The following is a 21,506-nucleotide window of genomic DNA, read 5'->3' as shown; positions in this document are numbered from 1 at the left end:
CCATCTTCCACCAAGTACTTTTCAGATGCTTTGGATTTCAGTGAACAGAAGAAACAAAACTCCATGCATTCTATTCATTTTCAAAAAGCATAATAAATAAGTAAATTATGGAGTGACTTAAAAGATAGCCAATGCTATGGAAAAAAAGAAAAGAAGAGCAGGGTAAGAGACTAGGAACATGTATGTGTGCGAGCAAGTGGCAGTCTCCTTCAAAATGGTCAGGGTGGGCTTTGTTTCCAAGGAAGCACCTGAATTTGCTTTGATACAGCAAATGCCTTATCACACTTCAGTGTCATAATAGCAGCAAACCTGATTTTTTTTAGTGCCTACTACATGCCAGTCCTGTCCTTGGTGCCTTAAAATGTCATTTCTAATTGTTGAAACAATCTGTAAAGTTGATCCCTTCATCCCATTTATTTACAACAGGAAAATGAAGGATTAGGGACATTAAGTGTGGGGCTTGATATCACATAGCAAAAGAAATGGATAAGTAGCAATCTGAATTTTGGTAACTCATTCAAAATCTGAATTTTGGTAACTCATGCTCTTTCCACACAGAGTGTTTCCCAAGGTATGATAGGAATCTAGTCGAACCCCCAGGAGATATTCATTAGAAATGTAGATTCCTGGGCTCCATGCCAGTGTGACTCAGTTCAACTCTATGGAGAGTGGCCTAGAAATCTGAATGTCTAATAAATTTCCTTACAAATGCTGCTGCACAATCTGTGATCTTGGCCTTTCCATATAGTGGGTATGATGGTTGTTATCATAGCCTATTTCCAGCTCCAGAATTTACCAACTAGTGCCCAAAAAACAAACAATCAGTGAAAAAGACTGTCCTAGCCAGGCTCTCTCTTTTTTTCAGTGCTAGGGATAGAATACTTCCCACATATTAACCAAGTGTTCAACCTGTGAGCTACACATCCAGCCCTAGCCTGATTCTTGAATTGTGTGTTAGCCTCTAAATCTAGGTGCCTCTTCTGTACCATGGGCCAAAGCCAGGTTCTTTTTTGTACTTTGGCATTAACTCAGATCCTGGCCACATAGGAGAGGCAGTTTCAGCATTGGAAAATGAAGGACACTCTGAGAAAACTTTGGGTCCCTGCTAGGCGTCTGGGGTTTTCTTGATCCTTCTCATGAGTTCTGTAAAATCACTGCCTCCAGGATGTATTCTGTCTTCAAGAAAAAGATAAGAAGCTCACTGCTGCCTCTCCAAAAAAGCCTTCCTTTCTAGTAAAAATGGAAGTAATATCCTGCTTTTTGAGTGCATAAACCTTTTCAAGGACTGCGAAACTGCACGTGTTAACTATCTTTAGCCATTGGGCCTTGTCTAGCTTCATATTCCTTGTTTGGAATTTTGACAATTCTGAAAACTTCTTTAAAAAGCAAACAAAACCAAATATCTATATATACATATATATGCACATATGTATATTGAAGGAGGGAGGGAGAGAGAGAGAAAGGGAGAGAGAGAGAGAGAGCGTTGTGTTTTTTGTTCACCCACACGGACCAGCTTTACCAACCAACCACCAGTGTTGGTATAAACCCACAAGATTCTGAAATACCAAATATGTCAAAAGAATCCAAAATGAGATGAAATTAATTTTCCTCTGTGTTTTTTGGAAATATATGAGGGGAAGTCAGTGCTGGATATTGAACCACACAGATTTTAGAACTAGAATGGATCTGGAATATCATTCATTCAAACACAATCATTTGATCACTAAAGAAATAGAAATCCAAGAAGATGAGGTAATGTATAGCTAATGTATAACAGAGACAAAACTGTTGTCAAGTTTTCTGGTCCCAGGTTATTTTTTATAGATTCCCATTAAGCTGTTCTTTTTCTAAACATAAAATTCCCATAACCCATCTAAGAAGATTGAGAATGATTACATTAGTAGTTAACCTTCTCTAAGAAAGATGTTCTTAATTCTCTCATGCCCAAACTTTTCACACAAGCAAGGGTAAGGATTGGCAATGTGGAAATCACGCATCAGAGAACCACCATCAAATCACTCATTAATTCAACTAATATTTATTTTGTTCCTATCATATCCCCGGAACAATGCAGTAAAGAAACTAGATGAAAATGGATCCAAAAATTACATTTGATGTTGCTGGGAAAAGTGGTTATTTCCCTGCAGAAAACTGAAACCAGATCCATGTTTATCACTCTGTACTAGTATCAACTCAAAATAGATCAATGACCTTAATATCAGACCCAAAATCTTGCAGTTAGTACAGGAAAGAGCAGGGAATACTCTGGACGCAATAGGTATAGGCAAGGACTTCCTCAATAGAACTCCAGCAGCTCAGCAACTAAAAGGAAGGATGGACAAATGGGACTTCATAAAATTAAAAAACTTCTGCACAACAAAAGAAATGGTCTCTAAACTGAAGAGACCACCCTCAGACTGGGAGAAAATATTTGCCAGCTATACATCAGACAAAGGATTGATACCAGAATATACAGGGAGCTCAAAAAACTAAAGTCCCCCTAAGTCAATGAACCAATAAAGAAATGGGCAACTGAACTAAACAGAACTTTTTTAAAAGAAGAAATTCAAATGGCCAAAAAAACATGAAAAAAAAATGCTCACCATCTCTGGCCATAAAGGAAAGGCAAATCAAAACTACACTAAGATTCCACCTCACCCCTGTTAGAATAGCCATCATCAAAAACACCACCACCAACAAATGTGGGGAAAAAGGAATCCTCTTACACTGCTGGTGGGAATGCAAGCAAGTGTGACCACTCTGGAAAACAATATGGAGGCTTCTTAAAAAACTAAACATAGATCTGCCATATGATCCAGCAATCCCACTCTTAGGGATATACCCAAAAGACTGTGACTCAGGTTACTCCAGAGGCACCTGCACACCCATGCTTATTGTAGCACTATTCACAATAGCCAAGTTATGGAAACAGCCAAGATGCCCCACTACTGACGAATGGATTAAGAAAATGTGGTATTTATACACAATGGAATTTTACTCAGCCATGAAGAAGAATGAAATGTTATCATTCGCTGATAAATGGATGGAACTGGAGAACATCATCCTGAGTGAGGTTAGCCAGGCTCAGAAGACCAAAAATCGTATGTTCTCCCTCATATGCGGACTTTAGATCTAGGGCAAATGCAGCAATGTTGTTGGACTTGGGTCACACGCTAAGGGGAGAGCACATATGGGAGGAATGGGGATAGACAGGAAACCCAAAACTTGAAAGTGTTTGATGTCTTCACTGCAGAGGAGCTAATACAGAAACCTTAAAGCGACAGAGGTCGATATGGGAGAGTGACCAGGAAGAAGTGAAGAGGCCAGGTAGAGATGAATCAATTCGGGTTGTAATACGCTTGTGCATGGAAGCAATGCTAGGAATCTCTCTGTATAGCTATTCTTATCTAGACAAGCAAAAACACTTTATCTTTCTTATTATTGCTTATGTCTTCTCTTCAACAAAATTGGAGAGAAGGACAGAACAGGTTCTGCCTGGAAATGATGGGGTGGGGGGAACAGGAAGGAGAAAAGGCAGGGAATGGGAATAAGGATTGAGAATGCATATACGGTGTGTGTGTGTGTGTGTGTGTGTGTAGAAAAGCTGGTTATTAGGCAAGTTGGTCAAGAAAGACCTCTTAAGAAGTAAAGACCATAACTAGGAAGCCTGATGTGGTAGCTCACACCTACAATTCCAGCCACTCAGGAAGCAGAAAATGGGAAGAAGAGGGATGGTGCGATTAAAATGGCCTTCTCCTTTCAAGGATGCTAGGAAGAGTTTTGTTAGTATCTGAGGTAAAAATAAATGCCTGATAATTTGTAGTTTCATATAATGGAAAGCATTGCTTAGAATACAGAATTTAAAAAATAGAATTAAGATCAATAAGAGATATTAGTTTGTTAAAAAAAATCTAGAAAACATGAAGTAATGCCAAGACTGCTTGGCAAGATGATATGTGACTTAAAACTTGATGAAAATGTTGAAAAGTTCAGACATTTGATTCATCCAAATATGTAATTAATTATAAGGATTTGGGCTGAAGTGTGAAATTTATATAGAGTCGATGACTAATTCAACATTTTTGAGAGCTTACCACATGCAACGCAGGGACAATGATTCAGAGATACAAAGTGGAGCAAGACACCATTCTACCTCAGTGAACTTTTCACCATGGTAAATCCATTTTCTCTTCTTCCTGGGCATCTAGCCAGAATACAATTCTCAGCTTCCCTTGCGGGTAAGTGTGGCTTGTGGATAAGTTCTGGCCAAAGGGATTTGTCTGTATATGATGGATGCTACTTCTGGATTTGCCCATAAAATCTTAGGGAATGGCAGAGTCTCACTAAGCAAGGAGCTGGGGTTCCTAAGTTACCTCCTGGATGGCTGTCTGCAAAATATTTGATTAAACATTATGTCTGTGATTTTAAAGTACTGAGAATAAAGGCAGCTTATGTTGAACAACTAAAATAATTATTCATTAGCACTTGCACAGACTTTTACAGTTTGTATAATACTTTCACATATCAAATGTTTCTGGTAACCACACTGGGAATTAGATTATATTTTTATTTTTCTCCTTTCATAGGAGCTGAAATTGATGCCTATGGAGTCACAGATAGGTACAGTACAGAGGGCAACTATCCTAAACCACTGGTTCTCGAATTTCCAAACTAAATTGGTATAAGGCAAGCATGTAAATACATTTAATACAAGGCATTTGATAAGCTTAGACAAACTCTTAAGAAGATTCAAGAAGCGACTAGCATTCTTGGTTGAAGGAGCCACAAAAGGATCTAATGGGATAGGTAGACTTTCTGGTGCATGCAAATTGACAAGAGAAATGGGAGAAGAAATGTGGAGAAGTTTCTGTAAATTTTGACATGCAATATGAGTGGAGAATGGAAATAGAAAAGAATTGGCATTTGTTTGAATGTTTCAAAGGAAGTTAGAGCAAGCCATGCAGTTTTATGAAGGAAAACAGGAACTGGTAATTCAATACAAATCAAAAAAATATTTCTTGAGTGCCTGCCAGATGGAGGGCCTTCCAAAAGTGTACAGAGGATACAGAGAAGAGATAGCAAGGGCACAGCCCTTGTTTTAAATGCATTTATAATCTATCAGGGGAATGGTCATAAGTGACTGTAGCACAATGTTGAGTAAGATAAACACCAATGCGAACAGTAATGCAGTTGAAAAGACAGAGAAGTCATGGGAATTGCCATGGGAAGGACATGGGGAGGAAAGGTGAACTAGCATGTGGGAGGTGGAATATCAAGCTTGACCTTGGAAAAAGTGATGCCATTGTGGTTGGTTATGAACACATGAAGTCACAAGGACCACACATAGACTTCCAAAAAGAAGGGTTTTGCAATATTTTGAGCAAGAACCACTGCCATATGAATAATTCAATAACTCCAAAATGTGATTATCATTTAGGGAGCAAAAATGAAGTTTATAATTTCAATACATTTGTTAAACAAGGAATCATAAACTTACAGTGAAATCAAGTTAAGAAAATTTGTATTTCTAACAAAACTGGCTTCCAATTAATTCAGTCAATAATCAGCATTGCAAGCTAGAAAGGAATGAACTTGATTTTTCACTACTCCACCACAGACAACCAATAGGTAATTCACTGAGATGTCCTGCTACCGATGGGTCACCTACCATGAACAGGGCTTCATAATTTTCAATCATCTTCTGCACGACAGCTATGATGGCTGTGCTCTCTTCAGCTCGGGCTGAACTCTGCACTGAGAATTCCTTGTCTGTTGACTTTTGCTTGTGCAGCAGATTGGGTCCAAATATGGTGGCCAAGTTCAGAGATGTCATTTTGTTTCCTGTGACCTATTGGAGAAGAGAATATATAGACTATTGTTACATTTGCTTTTCAAAATGCTAGGTAGCTTAATAATCAATGAAAATTTTTCCTTTGCATTTTTTTTTCCTGCAAGGGCAGCATCATCTCTGTCAGAATCGATGAGGGGAACCATCATTTTCCTTTTGCTTCATATCTTAGATTATTATAGTTCAATGGTCATCTCAATAGCATATTGAGTAAAAATTTGCAACTCTAAGGCATTTATTGCAAACCTAGTATTATATAAAATTTTATCCTGTGTGCAATTAAAAATATGATGCCTATCCATCAATTTCTTCATTTTTCATCCATCAATACATAACCTCTCCATTAATCTAGCCATTCAATACCTACTATAGGTCAGCATTTTTCATGGATTATAATTATTTTTTAAAATTTGCAACAACAATCACAACACAGGTCTTAATTTAAAGGGCTCACATTCTAGGAAGGAATTACATCAGTCATTTTCCAGATAGTAAGTATAAACAATGAAACTATAAACTCCAGGAACCTCAGAGGCTCTACCACAGAGCTGGCAGTATTTGCACAAAATCTGGGAGGAAGAATAGAATATGCGGGGCTGAAAAGCAGAGAATCTGGAGTTGGGGACTCTTTCACAGTGGATTAAACATCTTAAGCAGTGACAGAAGCATGGGAAATACATCCAGGCAGGCCAGAAAGCTCAGTGTGGCAGGGATGCCACAGGAAAGATAGGCAGAGCCAGGGGAGACAGAGTAGTTTTGACTGTGACCTCAACGCAAGAGGATTTTGATTAGAGAAGAAAGAGAGCGGATTTACCTCTTCAAAAGAGCAGTCTATGGCCCCAGGGATGGTGTGTGCAATGGAGTAACACCACCTGGGACATGCCACCTCAGTCTAGGTTGTAGCAGTTAGCTTCTGAACTAAGATGGAAGAAGGAGGGGGTGAAAAGAAGCTCCCAAGGGCATCAAAGCAGAGAAAAAATGAGGGGTTAATACTGAGGGTGAAGGCTCCATATTTTAAAAAGTGGAAAGAGCTGGTGGAATGACTCAAGTGGTAGAGCGTCTGCCTAACAATTGTGGGCCCTGGGTTCAAATCCCAGTGCCCCCCCCACAAATAATACTTATCGCTGGTGGCTCATGCCTGTAGTCCTAGATACTCAGAAAGCATAGATCAGGAGGATCATGGTTCGAAGTCAGCCTAGGCAAATAGTTAGTGAGACCCTATCTCAAAAAAACCCTTCACAAAAAAGGACTGGTGGAGTGGCTCAAGGGTGTAGATTCTGAGTTCAAACCCCAGTACCTCAAAGAAAAAAAAAAGTGGAAAGAGTAGGATAAGAACATGGAGGGCTGAGGAAGGATTCATTAGACTACAACAGCCCTAAGGAGTAGTTGATGAAGGAGGTAGAGAATGGGTCAGATGTTAAGAGAGTAAGAGCTGCATCTGGGGAAGAAATGCTAGAGAAGTATAAAGTGTGTGACCCTCTGCGGCAGATGTTCACTGAGATATTTTACTCCCCTCCAGAATGGACTTGCTGATGATTTTGAGAACTCAGAATCATTTTAGTGGTGTGGCAGGAAGTGGAAACAGTGAATGCAGAAGCTTTCTTCAAAAGCTCTCATAGAGGAGGAGGAAGAAGAAAGATGGGGGCAGGGGAGCTAAAGGAGAGCACAAGGTGAAATAGGGGAACTACTCTTTAACTTGAAATACCAAAAAAAAAAAATCACTCATGTTCAGCAGATTAGTAAGTACAAAGCACAGGTAAGTACATGGAAGAAAAATGCCTGTAATTCTAACACTTCTAAGAACCTGTTGTTCATATGCTTTACTGTGTGCATCTGTGCATATATAGATATGCTATTATTTCTTTTAAAAAATTGGGGTCACACTCCCTATCTTATTTTGCAACTTGCTTATTATCTCTGAACAATATGCTAATTACATTAATCTCTCAGTTTAAAAAAATCATCGCTCTTCCATCTTCATTGGATCCTAACATCTTGTTGCATGAATAGATTATGATTTGTTTTAACTACCATGCCAACTTAAGGGCATTTATGTTGTTTTTAATGTTATTATTATAAAAACAGGTACAAAATATCCTCAAAAATACATTTTGTGAGCTTGGCTGAGCACTGTCTTTGGATCTATTTCTATAAGTCAAATTATTGTAATAAGGCATCTGAGCATCTTAAAGGCTTGGGAAATCTTTTCACTTCTTTTTCACATGGGAGAGTCAATTTCTCTACCTTGGCAATAATGACATTTGGGGCAGATTCAGGGGCTGCCCTGTGCATGATAGGATGTTGATTGGTCTCAGGCCACAAAATGCTAGCAGAACCCCCACGCCACCCCTTCAGTTGTGACAGCCACAAGTGTTTCCAGACATATATACCCTGTGGGCCCAAATTTCCCCTGACTGATTGAGAACTATTGATCTGTGTGAATTTTTATTTTTCTTGTTAAACATTAGTTGAGACTCTTGGACTGTGAGGATAAAGACATTTTCCCTGGGAAGATAAATACAGCCTGTGAGAAGCATGTGGTGCCCAGCATAGAATTCAAGAGCTTTAATGAGCAGGCCAAAAAGTTCCCTGAGCTCCACCCTCACCCCATGAAGCCCCAATGAACAGCCTGGGAGAAGTTCCCTGAGCCCCACCCTCACCCCGTGGAGCACCAATGAACAGCCAAGGAGAAGCTCCCCACACTCCTCAGCATGCAACATTGCTTGCTGTGTTTTTGGAAGGCGAAGCTGTTTTCAGGGAGATGATTTGCCACTAGGGAATATTATTCTATGTAGTAAATACTAGGAATTTGAAACAAAGTGCCCTTTTTGCAGGATCTTCAATGATTCTTTGTTTTGTGTCATTGATATAAAGTTTGACAAGTTTTCACTTTATTTTTCACTTCTCTTCCTGGAAAATCATGGTAAGGATAAAATAAAATACGCATCATTTTCAAATTCCTCTCTTTAGAACTCAGAGGCATCTGGAGTGCTTCCCCTCCCCTCCTTAAAGTAATGTTAGGATTTTCTCCTTTTTAAAAAACATTAACAAATAGAAGATTTTGTTTTCTTTTAAAAGAATGTTTAGCACCAGGACAATCCAGAGCTCTGGTTTCCGCTCTCTCCTTCTCTGGTTGCTATTCTGGGAATGCAATACAATCCGCCTGTAAAACTGCACATAGATTCCAGCTGCAGACCAAACTGCTGTGGTTTGCTACCACTTCTTTTATTTTGTTTTTGTTTTATTGTTTTTTAAAACGGAAAGGAGACTTGCTCCAAGACATCTTCCAGCCTTGCTCACCATGGGGTATGTCTAGGTAATACATGCACTCAAGGCCACAACATTGTTGCACGATTTCATTAGCCAGCCAATTCAAGGAAAAAGTTTTTCTTCGCTAAGCATCCTAGATCATTTCTAAGCCTCATATAAATAGCTCACATTTATTAAAAGTCTAGTGTGTACATACAGTAGGCTAGGGGCTTTCCACGGACTAGTTCATCTCTCTCACGCTATAAGCTACTGAAGCAGCAGCTGCTGTCCTTATTTTATAGCTGGCAAGGGATGGGGGACACTAAGGCCCAGAGCCTGGAGCCAGATGGTGAGACAGCAAGAAGTAAAGGCAAGCAGTACACTCCAAGCAGTCCTCTATTCTTCCTCTTGTGAGCACACCTCCTCGCATTCACTCTGGCTTGGCAGACCCTGCCATCACATGAGGAGATGGGATAATGAGCTTTAAAGCAGGTCTGGGGGAAGAAGGCTGAGGCAAGGGAGGCATGGATCCCACCAAAGTTTCAAAACCAGCTCACCACTTCCTAGAGGCATGTACCTCTTCAAAGATCAGTAGCCACGGCATGCATAGACCCTTTGAGAACTCTCTCACCAAACAAGTGCATACTCACACCACATTTTCCATGCAATGCCAAGGGGTTCTTGGACTCTGAAAAAAACCACTGTTCAGGAGGCCTTAATTTTATTTCTATTATATTCTTTCTAGAAGAAATGAAATGTTTCTTACATTTTGGAATTTCTCTTTTCCCTAAGTGGCAAAACAAATAGCAAACTAAACAAAATGGAATAAAACAAAACTAACACAAGATAGCAAAACACCACAATTCAATAAAGCACCACTGTTTTCCTCTAAAACAGCACTAATTTATTAGTCAATAGTTTTTCTCATGCCCTTCTTTTAGGTGTCTTTACAATCCCACCAGCTAATGGTGCTCGTATTAGAGAGGAAATATAATTTCCACATTGTAGATGAGGAGGCTAAGACTTTCCCTGGCCCCCACTCTGCTTTCCTTCCTCTTCCTCTCTTCCACAAAGACAAGGTCATACAGCAAGGAGCTATCAGAGCCTTGTGAGCATTCAAGTGTCTTGATTACCTGGGTCAATTCTCTTCCATGCTATAATCCACAAAAGCAACAACCTAACAAATAGCTAACACAGACTAAGAAGTGGGCAAGAAAAACATGATTTGAAAAATTATTTGTTTCTTGACCATATTTTACAGCTTGAATTTTAGCTTTGCCCTAATCTGCCCGTTCTATTTCCCTACCTGCTTATGCTAAACCAGCTAAACAAATACTAAACAAAGAACCTCTCTCATTCCTCTCCATCTACCTGTCCTTAACTTTTATGAGCAGAGTGGAACAGCCATTGGAAAATTACTGAACAATAATCACTGGTTTAGAGGAACTCAGGAAAGGTGCTCATGACATACATAATTCAAATACCAAGGTCACTCATACATTTATAAAAGGAATTGCTGCTTTCTGTACTGCCATTGACACAAAAGATTCTTAACTCATTATGTCTCTGTCTCTAACTAATCTACAACATGGACAATGTCACCTGTTATCAAATCCTTCCAAAGATTTACATCTTAAAAGAATCAACCACCTACCCACGCAGAGGCATTATGAACATGATCCCATGTCCTGTCATCTCCCCTTAGTACGACTCTGCTCTGTAGCCTTTACTTGAGTTCAAGATGGTTGCATAGGCTGCTTGCTTTCCTGTCACTTCTAACCTTTTCAAGGAAGCAAATCTGTCTTTATAGTTCCCCTAATGCTTTAATCATTGGTTATTAGTCCATCATTTTGATTCAAGGCTTAGGCCAAGAGTATCTGGAAACCCTTGTAAACCCTTGCTTCCTGTCCAACTTTATTGTTACCAGGATGTTTTTGTTTTCCTGATAGTAAACTAGGCCTCTCAAACATTGCGCAGTGTCAGATGAAGGACTTTTTTTTCTTCAGAGACAGAGTCTTGCTATATCTTGAACTCCTGGGCTCAAGTGGTTCTCCTTCCTCAACCTCCCGAGTAGCTGGAACTATAGGTACACAACACCACACCTGGCTCCTACTTGAAGAAATTTTATTCCCTAAGTTCAGGTGAGGAAGACCAGGTTTAGAAAGATTAACAGATACGCCCAAGAACACATGGTCAGTGAATTACAGTGGATATTCTTGACCAGGGGCAATTTTGACCCCCTTGATCCACGGACTGGGTAATGTTTGGAGATATTTTTGGTTGTTTGCGGTGGTACTGTTACTGGTATCTGGTAGGTAGAGGCTAAGGATACTACACTACCTATAATGTCAATCATGCAGAAGCTAAGAAACCTTGGGCTAGGTCCCTAGTAGGGTTGTACTTTACTTCTAACTCTTATACTTCTTTTCTCAGCAAGTTAGACTGGATTGAGTTTGAAGCACAGCTGGGCATTTGCTAGTCGTGGAACCAACTGACTGCTAACCAATATGATGGCTTTGTGGGAATTAGAAAAAGGAAGCTCTTCCTCGAGAACTTTCTCTACTGTCATAGCAACTCTGCAAATCTACAGTAATTATAGAGTGTATGGCACCTCCTCCAGAACTGTGAAATACACAAATGTACCACTTGTATGACTTTTCATGGAAGCTCCCTGTGGGACTCAGGATAAGTTACCTAACCCCTTAGATTTTCAGTTTCTACTTCTGAAACATGGGGGCAATCATATGTCTTTTGTCTATTAGAAGGATTAGTTACTATAACACAAAGCCACACACATAGGAGAGACATGAACTGTAGTAGCTAGTATACCAGCACGCTAAGTTTCATTTATACCTATCCAAGAATACTGTCTTCTTTTTTTGTCATAGCTGATTAGTCTTCATTAGCTTTGGACTGAAAGAATGTCTAAAAATTATTCTTAAAAGGCTATATTGTAGAAAGTTCGATTGGACTTTTTGCTTTCTTCAGGGGCTTCTTAATCACCTGAAACCTAACTTTCGCCTTCACACATAGTACTTAGGAAATGTCAGAGAGGCAATTGGTGTAATTTCTGACACAGGGCTCTGTCTTTACTCAGCCACCAGGAAGATGACTCTACAGCTTTTGTTATATCTGAGGTCTATAAAGGCTGGCACCCAGACAGGTAATATAGTTATGTAACAATTCTGAGAATTATAGCATACCCATCGAAGAGCTGTGTATGCTGAAAAAAGGTGTTGGGCTATATTATGGCACCTGAAGCCAGCGGTGGTTTCACTAATTATAGCTCCTATAGAGCTAAATGGCTAATTCAGGAATGTTACATTCTCACACTCATAGGGAGATGAAGGAGAAGAAATGCAGAATTGCCTTTCTGGATTAGAGAGAAAAAAATTATATATGATCATGTCCTTTGGGAACTAAATTTGCCAAGTTCCTATGGTTAAGTAAGTCTGTAGTGCTTCTGGCCCCTTCTTGTTGATTTAAAGTACATGTTAGCATATTAAAGGGCCTGAAACCTCCTAGAAAATTCAATGTCAGGGAAAAGTATGTTTGCCTGGGATCAAAGTGGAAAAGGAGTCTCCTGTGAAGGTAGGTGACTTCTTAAATTGGGTGCCAGCTACTAGGTGACTTAAAACGGAGGTGAACATCTTCTTTACCCAAGGGTGAAAATGAAAAACACTTGAAAGTATGAATAAGAACAAAGAGAACCAGAGCCCAAGATCTCAGATTGGAAGGTGGTTGTCACACTGGGCCTGAGTGGGACCAGGTTCAAGTATAGCATGCCTAAAGGGCCTGTGGGACTGTGTTGAACCTGCTTCTAGCAGTTGACGTCATGTGATATTCAGATGCAAGGGCAAAGTTCAGAACTCCGAGTTCTCTCTATACCTACTTTGGTACTTTGGGAGCAGAACAGACAATACATTGCTTTCAGCAAGTTCTTATTTAGGGGGAGAGTTTAAGGAGAGAAATGACCTTCATAAAAGGAGATACTGGACTTCTTGCTCTTAATGCAGATGAGAGATTCAGGGAAAAACTAGAAGAGTAAACAGGGGATGTCACATTTGGGCTTCACATTAACGAAGCAGATCAAACCAGTTACAAAATTTGATCCCCACCACTCCACTTTTACATAATTGCAAGCACTACTATAGGTTCTTGTTTTTTTCTCACGAATGGAAACTCAGGGTAGAAGATGAGGAGGTCAGAGATGGGGAGGTGTCATTTTCTCAGGCTGGAATATTTGGCCATGTTGATGTCTTTTCCTTTTAAAAAATGGGAGAAAGAAAGAGTCACAACATCTGTGGCAATAATAGGGTCATACCTCTTGTCCATCCTTACTGACATTGTCATCAGCATGCCTAGCCACGATAGAGAGGAATTGTAGGAGACGGTGGAGGGTGTCGCAGTTGCAGGGAGGTAGAAGGTAGATGAGGAGCTGCAAGGTGCCCAGCTGTTCCTCTGGCTCCAACACTGTATAAAGCAGAAAGGGGGCTCTGAATAAGAACAAAGAGAGCTCACATCTTTCAGGCAGGGAAGAAAGGTTTCCTCTTAACTGTCTTAGGAAGTTACCTAGGTAAACACCACTTCATGCCTTCACTCATTGCCATACTTGCAATTTAGCTGCAAGGCTCTAAGAAAGTCAAAAAGAACAACTAGACCTGGTGTAATGTCCCATCTAGGGAAATCATGAGAAGTAACTTGATTTCCTTCACTATCTTTTTCTTCCTTTCTCTGGCACTATTTATACCAACTTAATGGGTTTCAGTCCATGGTTGGCAAATATTTACTAACAATGGACTGACAATTGGTGAATGTTCTGAAATTTGAGTTTGTAACAGATTTGAGGCCCTTTTCTGTTGAGTAATACACAAGGGACTGACTTTTTGTTGGCAATAATCACGACATGTACAAAATAACTGTCCTGTCTCTATAATCCCATTTGATTTGCAGCATTGGAGGAAAGAAATATACACAGGTTGACACAGCTCTGGCTAATCTTTTCCCCTTGCCCTCCTTTCCTCCTATGGAGTCTGTATTTGCAGAAGCAGCTATGTTGAAAGTCTTGGCACTGGGCTATGTCACCTTACTTCCCCTGAATTGTTGTCTGTCCCCTTTTCTTACTCTGGGTTCCTTGGATCTCTCTTTCCTCATACCAGAAACACCAACTCATTTTTAGGCACAGACTCAATGTGAACTCTCTCTGGTACATCAAAGAAGCAATTTATAGCACTTTTTTTCTGTCCGGGGGTCATTTGAAAGCATCCCAAATTCTTCTTAGCTATTTCCATTCGTTTTATTGCTACTTTCTTCTTGCTAATTGTCCCCAGGATAAATCTCAGAAAATCCCCCAAATAGCCCATTCATTAGAGACCGATAAACAAGGACAAAAACAGTTATCAGAAAACACATGCATTTGATGAGTGAGCTGGACATTCTGGTATTCCAAGGACACTTTCCCACGAATAAGGTTGTATTACGTACAGAGAGTGTTGATGAATGCCGTGTACAGCTCCCTGGTGAGAAGGGGGTCTGGCATGTCCCTTAGGAACTCCTTCAACAAGGCTGCCACATCATGAACACTGTGCTCTTCTTCCAGAGAGACGTCAATTCCACGGTCAAATTCCTCACGTAACTGGAAAAACAAGGGATCGAGTGGCAATCACATAAGGCTACTTTGACAAAAAGTAGCATATAACCAATAATCTCCATGTTCGGTATCCACCTAAAGAAATGTTTCAATATATAGCATATGGTGTTAGGTCTGCACAGACCCCAAGAAGAAGAAACAAACAACATGTCTCCTTGATCTGCAATCTACACCATCCAGCTATGAATATACGTGTATGTTTTAAATGTGTTATCAAGTTAAAGTATCTGTGGATTTTCTGTTAATGATGTGAGCAGAGGGGCAATAATGACAACCAGAAGGGTAGAAGGAAAGGCAAAAGGGTAGAAGAGAATTTAAGTCAACTGCAAATGTGGAAGGGAGGAATTAATCTATTGCATAGCATTTCTGTGTGTCACCAATCCTGTCATGTTAGACTTATGATTGTTTACTGAGGTACAAGAAAATAAGGAGATTATTCTACAAATAAAAAACCTAAAAACCCTAATAGAATATTCCTGGCTGAAGCTTAAAAGATATCTAAACAAAAGCTGTCATCAATTTGTCAAATTGCCTTATGAGTGATTACCAGAAGGATTCCCAGTCTTAATCATTATACTAGGCCCATTAACATCTAGAGCAGCAGAAAAACAGAATAGCAAGAAGGGAATAACTCCACACCTTACTTTCATTTCTGACAGCTCAACTTTTCTTACGTGTTGTTCTCTGTTGGAGAAATAATTATGCAAACCTGTGGATGAACACTGTGCAACAAGCTTCTATAAGAGTTCATTTGTTCAATCATTCATCCATCCATTCACTTAACAAGGATTTATTGCTTTTTTTCTGGGTCCCCAGCCTTATTATAGGTGCATGACAAGTACTGGTAAATAAAGAAGCAAATCCCTACTCTCCTCCACCTCTCAGACTAGTAGACACAAGGTGATAAGTAGATAATTAACAAATGGTTAGCTCTTAATTTTTAACTAGGGAAGAAAAAAATGTCAGGTACTGAGGAGTGAAGTATAAAATAAAATGGTGAGTGAGTTAGAGCATATTTTATACTTGGAATTCAGTTCTAAGTAACCACTATTTTCATTTTTTATTGGATAATCCTTAAATAAATCTCCATGCAAAGATTTTCCCTTTGCTGAATCCAGATATAACTGATGAATAATTTCTGGCACTTGCCATCTGGCCACCTGATGAGAATACCCATCACTGTCCTGAATTGCTCATTGATTCCAGACAACTCGCCATCAACATATGTCAGGCAGCCAGAATGAAGAGGACTTCTGTCTGCACCAATCCAACTGGGATCATTCACACACACCATGTTTCTTTTCTGAACACACACATGCAGAAAGAATGGGCTGTACAAAGAGCTGAATGTGGCATGGACACTTCCAGGCATTTTCTTTCAGTTGTCTGATGCTAACTCTATAACAACTTTTCTGAGCTTCTGAATTGTGTTTCATCTCTTGGGACTCAATTATAGTATAACCAGTTGTAGGATAAAGAGAAGATATTCAGAATGGAATTTGCATAAACTTGAACGTTGCACAGGGTACTTCAATTAAGTCAAGTGAAATGAACAATATAAACTTCACTTTTCACTTACTTGTCTCACTCTCTTCTTTGAGCTTCCAACTCGGAATATTCCCACTGTCTGGAGGCCTGTAAATAAACAAACAAAATTAACAGTCTTTTTTTTTGGCTTGAGACTCTGGAGGAAGTCAAAGTAGAAATAGAGCAGAATGCCAGTACAGAGCTGTGACACAAAAAGCAACAGTAACTTAACAGCATCCTGTAATTCTTCCTTATTCTATACTATTTACATTCTCCAGTTACCTAAAGGTTAGCACATTAGGCATCAGAATAATTTTACATTAAATGTTTCTGATGAAAACTTTTCCTTATGATATTATATAATTTCACAACTTCTCCATATGAGAAAATATTGCAACAGTTTTCATTATTCAGAATAATTACCTAAACATTAATTTTATACCAATCTTTAGCCCTTTATTAATTTTAAAATAGATACTTATCATTTTTCTAACCATAATGAAACCATGCTCTTAAAGAAAATCTAAAAAATGTAGGAAAATGTAAAAAAAAAAAACTAAAAAGATACCTGGTACAAAAACAATCACTTAAAATTTCACTTTATTTCTATCTAGCTTTTTCTCCATGAAAAAAATATAAATATATTGCTTAGTTGAGATCATGCACACGTTTGTAAATATAGTGTCTATCTATCAACAGAGAGAATGCCACTGACTTCCCTCACTATTAGGCCACAGGAGTTTTCATGTAGGTAAAAAATTCCCTGTAAATATGATTTAAAATACAAAATACTCTGTTATATGAAGGGGCCATGATTTATTTCATAGTCCCACCTGAATGGCATATAATCCCACAAAATACACAGGTTTCTTTTGCTATTATAAATGGCCTTACTCTGAACAATTCTGTGCGCTTGTATTTGTTCATATTTCTGATTATTTTAGGATCACATTCTAGATGTGGAAACATAGAGTTAATGCATTCAAAAGAGTTATCCAACCTAAAACATCAGTAGTACTCAAAAACATTAGGTCCCTTTAAAAAACAAGTAATATCAATACTACACATCAGACATTTCAACAACAGTTCTTTAATAGCATTAAATTGCCAGTCAATGTCCATAAGGTTCATAAATTGTGATAGTGAATGTGCCTTGTATTCTATTAATCTATTAATAGAATTAATCTATTAATCCATACCATTAATCTATATCCACTCTCAGTTTTTTTATCCTACATAGTAACTGGTTTGATGAAGAAATAACATTTAATTCTCACTGTAGATCTTCCCGTGGTCTGTATTTGGACACTTTGTGGTGTAATTTATGTTTCTTTTTCCCTCTTATTTCCTCTAAAGAGATGCTTAAAGCAGAGTTTTCTGTGGTCCAGGTGTGATTATTTGGGTAGGAATACTCATAAAAGTTATTGTGTTCTTTCTTGGGGGGCACAGATGCCCAAACGATTCCCCTTTTTGTGAGCCATTCATCATCACCACTGATGAGCACAATCTATGTTTATTTTTTCACTGGTGGCTCAGTTTCTCTTCCTTTGGGATAACCAGGTATGGAATGATACCAGATTGGAAATGCTAATGACCATTTGAAGCAGCAACAGTTGGTGTAAGAGTAAATTCAGCAAAGCGAGAACACTCTTGGCATCATTTGAATCCTGGATTCCCCTGTGCCTGAATGGACATCAGTCTCCCAGTATATAAATACGGTCTGAAGTTTTTATGGAGGGGAATTTTACTTAGCTTAATTTTGTCTGGGTTCCTTTCTCCTGTCATCAAAGGATTTCTGATTAGTACAATATAATTAAATTAGAAAGAATTTAATTCTTTATATTATTTCTTCCTATCCAGAAACAAAATAAACATTAATTTGTTGAGTTTTATATCACTGGGTAAAGTTTTGCAGTTTTCTTCCTAGAGCTTTCTTACCTATTATTACAGACATCTGGGCATATATTTTTGGTTTTACTGTTAATTCTTCTATCATAGTTTATAACTGATTATTGCTTTTATATTGAAAATGGATTTTGTATATTTATGTTCTGATTTTGCATTTTAAGTATCAACATTTTTAGCTGGATTTTCAGAGGCTTTTTAGTTAGAAAAGATAGTGATCATAAATACCCCATTTATCAGTTCTGCATCTTAAAAATATTGTCCTGAATTTCCAGAATAATTTGAGAGAATTGTGGTGAGAAGATGGTGATTGCTGATTTGCATAAGTGCATCTTGGTGCTTTGCTCTTGCGTGGGACTTTGTTTTTTGCATCTTTTTTCAAAGAACTTCTCGCTCCTCTTTGATACTGCCATTAATTTATTTGCTCATAACTGAAGCCAACTTTCTGCCTAATTTATTGCTTCTAGCTCTCTGGGAGCCTGAGAACAGGAGAATCAAACTATTTAGAATTAAATACAGAATTATATTTCTTCAACTGAAAAATGAATGTAAGTACCCTTTTCAAATTTGTGCAATGATTCAATTAATTAATGCATATAGACTACTTATCTGACATATAGTATCATACAGAAGAAATAGGCCCTGAATGAGTCTTCTATGTACAACATAGAAAAATTAATATAATCTTAGTAATTTTAATTTTGGCTGTATTTATTTTCTTACAGTTTCTGAATAGTTGAAATTTCTATAGAAGCAAATTATCACACAGGGGAATTTTTTACACAGGTGGGGATAGTAATTTGACTAAATTTCTTCAGGCTATGCAGAAATGCACATTTCTATGAAATTACTTCCTCAATTATAATACTTTTCCAATCAGTAAATCTGATTGTGATTTAAAAATAATTTGTTAGTAACTAGAGATTGATGGTTATAATTCTTATGTACATCAACTGGCTATAATCTGTTCTTAGTTTTAATAATTTAATTTTTTAAAGTAGAATGACAATCTTAAGGCAAGGCAATTTTAAGGTAGAACAAATGATAGCCAATGCCTTTTCTTACAAGGCCTTACAGTGATTTTCCTAAAAGAGAAGACACTGTCTAGGCATTCAGTAACCATGAATCAATACAGTCACTGATAAAAACAGGTGGATATTGAGAAGGCATAAACCTGATAAAGAAATGCGACTTTGCTGTGTTCTGTCCCAGAAATTGATGTGATCATCTTTCTCCCTTTTTCAGCAGAAACTGAAAGGTAAACCAAACCCAGAAAAACCTGAATCTCAGGCTTAGGGACTTCAAGAAATGGAGGACAGGCACAATGAGCAGTAGGTTCCACCCATAAATCAGACTAAGTTCCAGAAACATACTATAATTCAACTCTGTTATATTTTTGTCTGATTTTTGGAAATGTGTGCTTCTGGGAAGTTGAGAATGCTTGAGGAAGAATACAGAAAACATTCGAATGAAAAATAAATGAGGAAGTGTTGTGTACACAAACACAGATGAGTCCAATATAATTGTCTAAGAACAATTTTGGAGATGATAAAAAATGTCTTTGATAATGTTTATTAGACTAAAGTTATTCATGTCCTCTTGCTATCTATTTCAAAAACAGGCAAATAAAGTTTTATGAAGAAATGCTTTTGAAGTTTTGAAGTTTTCTCTTTTTCCATTGGTTTAAAGCAACCAAGGTTAATACCTGTATTTGAACTTATCTCTTATATTTTTGTAGTCATATAGTAGAAGTACCACTGAAATCTGAAATAAAATCAGGACTTTCAAAGGCTAACCAGCTTATCTTCTTGCCTTTAGGCCATAAACTACATGCTAACTACTCTAAAACAGACATATATGTATATATATATATACACATATATATAATATGTATATATTATGCATTTATATATGAGAGAGAGAAATGTTCAAGGTACACAAATAATACACAGGCATGTGAAAGGTAAGCTAAAAAAATGAAAGTACCCACATTTAAAATTTTGTATAAACAAATAATGTTTCAATATATTACTTTGTTAAGTCACTTTGTTATCCAGTGATTTCCATACATAATGAATTGATTGAGAAATTTAGATGCATCCTTAACATTTTTTATAAAGTCCCATTGTTATTACAAGGAAAATATGACAATGGTAACAGTAATCGTGTCTGCATGGAAGCTTCAGAATTTTCTTTAGTTTTATGTTTTCTTTGATTACAATGAGCATAATATTGTTAAAGAAGTAATTAAGAAAATTTTCCCATGTCCATAAAATGCCTGCTAACACTATAGTGATCAAAATTTACATTATGCAAATGGAAATTTAATAAGCTAGAAGTCTAAATTTCAGAAAAATTTAAATAATTGTACATTATTTTAAAGTCATATCAACAGGAATTGAGTTGCAAAAGGATGACTGGAGAAATTTTAAATGGACATCTACAAAAAAGGCAAATAGCCATATGTAAACCTACTGTCAAAATGATGTATTTTGGATTTTCAAGTGTATTTTTAAAAAGAAGCTAAACTCATGTTTTAAAGGAAAGTTTGTGAGAAATTGCAATGTAAAAAACGATATATGTCCCTTCTCTGTTTGAAGAGCGTTCTAGTGACAGATCAAGCCCAACAGAGGTGGGCTCAATTGCTTGGTCAGAGTAACTTCTGAGGACTCATAGGGGCCAAATAGTCCAAGTGCTATCAAATTGATTCCTTCCCTGACCTGAAACAATCTTGTCGAGCTCAGTAATCTTTTAAGCAAACACTCACATCTGTATACTTTCTTCCCAAAGGAAATTTGGTCTAGAGCCTGATCAAAGGAACACAGAATTGAAATTGAGTGCTTAAAGGAATAATGCTTAAATCAATGAGGGCTGACAGACAAGTCTACTTACCATGTTTTTCCAGGTGCTGACAGCAGCTGTCCACCAGCCTAGGGACCTGTCTGTAAATAGGATTCAGACTGAGTTTCTTATCTCTGGCTTTTTCTTTTTTATTTTGAGCCTCAGCAGGCAAGGAGAGTTGTAAAGCTTCTAATAGTCGAGACTGGTTGTCATCCAGATCAGTGATAGAATCCACTGACATGGCACCCTGCAAATGACACACAGACTTTAAGAAGATAACAGAGAAAAGAAAAAAAGCTGCTTCCAGGTGCTACCCAGTAACTACTTTTGCCCATGACTATTTATCACTCTCAAAATAATACTGCTTGATTTAATTAATTGTGATGTTCATATGTAAAAAGGAAAAAAATCAATGTTTTTTGAAAAAGTTAGGAAATCCCCATAACATAGGGTAAGGTATTGGTAGTTGCAATTTCAACAATAGAC

General features: G+C 37.9%; 1 protein-coding gene across 3 annotated transcripts in view; it reads right to left on the bottom strand.

Moving 5' to 3' along the window:
* The window catches only part of Arhgap6 (Rho GTPase activating protein 6), a 468,763-nt gene that overhangs the window by 25,096 nt on the left and 422,161 nt on the right, over window positions 1-21,506 (bottom strand). For all 3 annotated transcript variants that reach the window (XM_074063388.1, XM_074063389.1, XM_074063390.1), the window contains exons 5-9: window positions 21,072-21,267; window positions 16,327-16,382; window positions 14,582-14,732; window positions 13,422-13,570; window positions 5,669-5,848 (exon numbers count right to left, since the gene is read on the bottom strand). In XM_074063388.1, the coding sequence (XP_073919489.1) occupies window positions 5,669-5,848; window positions 13,422-13,570; window positions 14,582-14,732; window positions 16,327-16,382; window positions 21,072-21,267 (732 nt within the window). The remainder of the gene's footprint in view (window positions 1-5,668; window positions 5,849-13,421; window positions 13,571-14,581; window positions 14,733-16,326; window positions 16,383-21,071; window positions 21,268-21,506) is intronic.

The sequence above is a fragment of the Castor canadensis genome, chromosome X (assembly GCF_047511655.1).
Source record: "Castor canadensis chromosome X, mCasCan1.hap1v2, whole genome shotgun sequence".
Lineage (NCBI taxonomy): Eukaryota > Metazoa > Chordata > Mammalia > Rodentia > Castoridae > Castor > Castor canadensis.
This window is presented reverse-complemented; position numbering and strand designations above follow the sequence as displayed.